Raw genomic sequence first — 4,458 nt, forward strand, 5'->3', positions numbered from 1 at the left:
TCATCAAACTTACAATTGTGAAGGCGAAGCATTAGAACATTCCCACTTTTATCATTTGAGAAACTACACACACCCATACATAGTGGGTGTTTGGAAAATAGGTTTTTTTTAAAAAAATTTAGTTGTAGGATATTATTAAAAAAAAAAAAATTGTGTTTAGGAATATAGTTAAAATTTTTTTGTGATTCGATGTGATATTTGTAAGAGAAAAAATAAAATGATTATAGGATTTGATGTGATATTTTGTTTGAATTTTTTTTTATTTTTTTATAAAACATTTATCTTGTAGTGAAAAAAATTAAAAAAAAACTCCAAAAACCAAAGTTTCCAAACAACGCCATACACACAAAGGCTTCGTTTGGGAAATTGCTATTTTAGTAGGCTATTTTAGTTTTTGGCTATTTTGATAGGCTAAAATTTTTGTGTTTGGAAAGATGATTAGATTTTTTTATGGTTAGATGTGGTATTTGTGAGAGAAAAAGTGAAATGATTATGGGTTTGATGTGATATTTTGTCTTATTAGTTATTTTAGCCTATTTTGATTTTTTGTAAATTTTAGCCTAAATTAGGCTATTTTTTTTTCTTTACAAACACCCCCAAAATGCCATACACACAAAGCCTCTGTTTGGCAAGTTGATTTTCAGGCTTTTTTGGCTATTTTAGCCACAAAAAATAAAATAGGCTATTTTAGCCATAACAAACAAAACATCACATCCAACCTATCATCATTACATTCTTCTCTCACAAAAAAAGTCAAAAAATCCAAAAAGCCAAAAAGTCCTTCCCAAACCAAGCTTTTTAGCCCAGGCTAAAATAGCCAAAAAAACTAAAAAGCCAAAAAGCCAATCCACTTCCCAAACGGAGGCAAAGTACCGTGCACATCCAACACATGCTCTCCCCAATAATTGGATAGGAAGAATTTTTTTCGCAGTGTTTATGGTTGAATAGAAAATTTGAGAAGAGATTTAAATTTATAAATATATACATATATATTCTTTCTAAATTTTTTTCCTAAATCTCACAATTAACACAACATTAGTTATTTGGAGCATCTCTCGACTATTGCCACACATTCATATAAAAGTACATCAAATCTCAATACATCCACCAATATCAAAATTGGAAATAAAACTTTTTCTTTCTTCATTTTCCAATTCATTCATTGTTATACAACAATTTTTCTTCTTTTCCACTGTATATGATCACTGACATTTTCTTCCACTTTTACTTCCTTTAGTTTTTGTTTTGTTTTGTTTTTTTTTTTTTTTTTGACAGGATATTCATTTCAATCATTTTTTCAAGTGATAATTTAGAAGTACTGAAATGAAAATACATATTGTAAACAACATGAAAGCTGGTCATTGTTTGGCAAACCACCTAATCCTAACATCTAGCCCTTAGTTGTTCCCAACTGAATCTGACCATTACTGATACCCTTATTATCGTTACCATCACCGGTACTATTAACTCCATTCTTGTTTTTCTCCAATTCTCTCATGGTTGACCTCCACCTAAAGAAAGTGCCAAACAATACTTGCATTTCTTCAAGGGTTTTACCCTGTGTTTCTGGAAGTAATGTGTAAAAGAACACCCAACCAACCATGGCAACTCCCATGAAGAGAAAGAAGGCACCACCTATGGTGATGGCTTTGTAGAGAGACAGAAAAGTCATCGATATAGTTCCACTCATCACACGATTAACTGCCACACCCACGCTTGTCCCTTGTGCCCGCAGTTTCAGTGGAAAAATTTCCGAGCTGTAGACCCACGTGATGGGCCCCATCCCAATCGAGAACGTGGCAACATATGCTAGGATTGACGTGATCGCCAAAGCAACGGCCCAGATCACTTTCTTATCGGAGTGATCTATGATAGTCAAACTCATCCCTAGACTCGCCAGGGACACGATCATACCGGCAACGCTGGTCAAAAGTAATGGTCTTCGCCCGATCCGATCAAGTAAAAATGTTGCCACGAGAATGAACAGAGTCTTGACAAATCCAACGGCCACAGTGGCGAGTAGCTTCAAGTCTTTGTTTGTTATACCCGCTTTCTCGAATATTTTCGGGCTGTACAAAACGACAGCGTCTATGCCAGACGTTTGTTGGAAGAAGTGAATTCCAACGCCGGCGAGCAGGATGTGCTTGACGGTCGGCGTCGGGTGGAGGAACAGCTCCTTCCAAACATCTTCGCCGTGACTCCTTTTCGACACCTGAACGACGTCGTCGTTGCACTCCTCTGGAATTCCGGCGGCTTCCTTGATGTCGGCGAGCCGCAGCTGAGCCTCCTCTTTGGAGTCGGAGGTCTTGTCCAGGACTCGCTTGGCGTCGCCCAGCCGACCTTGTAAAACGAGCCACCGTGGCGACTCCGGCATAGCGAGGACCCCCAACGCCAAGAACACCGAGGGAATGGCTCCGACTCCGAGCATTAATCGCCATCCTAAGTGAAGTGGAAGCTTCGAGAACGCATAGTTTGATATATATCCCAGCAATATACCTAAAAATGCAAAGAATTTTTTTTTATTTTTTTTAATTTAACTTATGTGTGTACTACATAGTTTTGTATGTATATATATATGGTTTGTATAGGATGAGAAAGAAATAGGAATGATATATACCGGCGTTGATGAAGACTTCGGGGAAAGATACGAGGAAGCCACGAGAGGCGGCGGGGGAGACCTCGGCGGTGTAGACGGGGGCGATCATGAGGGCATAGCCAACGCCGACGCCGGCGACGAAGCGGCCGACCATGAGGAAGGCGTAGCTGGTGGCGAAGCCCATGAGGATGGCTCCCACGAAGAAGATAGCGGAGGCGAGGACGATGGTGTACCGGCGCCCCACCCAATCGGAGGTTCGCCCTGCGGCGGCGGAACCGAGGAGGGAGTAGACGTTGAGGATGCCCATCAGGATTTCCAGCTGGGGGTCCGAGATCTTCAGGTCCTCCTGGATGAACGGTCCTGCTCCGCTCATCACTCCAATATCTGCACATATTTGTCACCCGTAATTTTCTTTAGCTTTTGCTCATAACTTTCTTGGAAAATGAACTTTTCAATATATATATATATATATATTTATAAACATCAGCTGTATAGTAAACATGATTATTTTGTTTCCTTTGAAAACATCAGCTGTACTTATAAACATCAGCTGTTTTCTTTTTTTTATTTTTTATTTTTATCTTTGAAAACAAACAAATGTGTAATTGAAAGGTGAAAATTTTTTTATGATTATTTTTATGATATTTTCTTCATAATTCGTAGCATTACTGTTTTCAAATCGGAAAATAATTTTCTCAAAAACACTTTTCTAATGAAAACAGAAAACGAAAAGGACATGCACAACCAATACTTAGAAAGAAGTGTTTGGATGATAAAACTCACCATAACCAAGTAAGATGGAAGTCATGGAAGCTAAAATGGCACAAGCAAAGGCATACTTGTTTCGTTTTGGTTTCTGCGGTGGATCGAGAGCTGGAATGGGTGTCTGAGTCTGGCCGGAAAACCCATTGTTCTGAGGCTTCCGGTCAGCCATCTTTTAGAGAGAGAGAGAGAGAGAGAGAGAGAGAGAGAGAGGATGTGAGTATTTCCGGTTATATATATTATTTCAAATGGACATGAACAGAGGGTATACGGAGAGTTGTTTCGTTCTTGTTGCTGTGGTGGGTTAAGCTATAGCTGTGTAGTATAAATAATAGACATACAGTGATGAGCATACCTCATCATTGATGATGATGATGCTTATTATAATATATCACAAGATGAGTTTGACTCTAAGGGAGATTTGTTTATTTATTTTATTTTTTTTAAGTAGCCAATGCCGGATGATAATTCAATTTGATATTTATTTATTAAAATAGTAGGATCTAACAAATTTTTTATTGTGTTTTTAAAAATAATTTAATTTTTATTAAGTAATAAATATTGTGGAGTAATATTTGAAGAGAAAAAGTTAGGGATCATGAAAATTTTGTCATGAAAATAATTATGAAAAATTTATGATCTTTGGATCACCTTGATTAGTGTGTAATGCTTTATTCTAAGTGTAATTCAAGGGTCACAAAGCTTTCATGATTATTTTCATAAAAGATTTTTCATGATACCTAACATTGCTGTATTTGAAGAACATGAATTTTCACATAATCACTGTTGACCCATCTGTTTTGTTACCCAAGTTGCAGGATTTATCTGCAGTAGCTGGACCTCAATGGAGCAATCTTTTAAAAATCGGATGGGCGTGCGAATTAGAAAATGAAATATTTAAATAAAAATATAAGTAATAAAATTATAAATTAAAAAAAATTAAAAATATTAAATTATCTTAAGTATTTCTCATAATATTTTTTTACTAAAAAATATAACAATATATACTATTAATTTTAATTTTGGTATAAGAAACCAAATATTTAGGCCAGGTTTGGCTAACTTAAAAAAGTGCACTTATTTCATCCTTTTATCTTTTT

The 4,458-nt window shown here is 36.5% G+C and overlaps 1 protein-coding gene across 1 annotated transcript; it reads right to left on the bottom strand.

The window, feature by feature from the left end:
- Window positions 1–1,237: 1,237 nt before the first annotated feature.
- LOC114279224 (polyol transporter 5) lies at window positions 1,238–3,773 on the bottom strand. The gene is made up of 3 exons (XM_082920442.1): window positions 3,380–3,773; window positions 2,618–2,980; window positions 1,238–2,496 (listed from the first exon to the last, which is right to left on the bottom strand). Exons 1-3 carry the CDS (start codon window positions 3,528–3,530, stop codon window positions 1,391–1,393), a joined length of 1,620 nt encoding a protein of 539 aa, XP_082776568.1. The 5' UTR covers window positions 3,531–3,773; the 3' UTR covers window positions 1,238–1,390.
- Window positions 3,774–4,458: the final 685 nt, after the last annotated feature.

This window comes from Camellia sinensis, chromosome 3, assembly GCF_055761805.1.
Source record: "Camellia sinensis isolate YWXY chromosome 3, ASM5576180v1, whole genome shotgun sequence".
Lineage (NCBI taxonomy): Eukaryota > Viridiplantae > Streptophyta > Magnoliopsida > Ericales > Theaceae > Camellia > Camellia sinensis.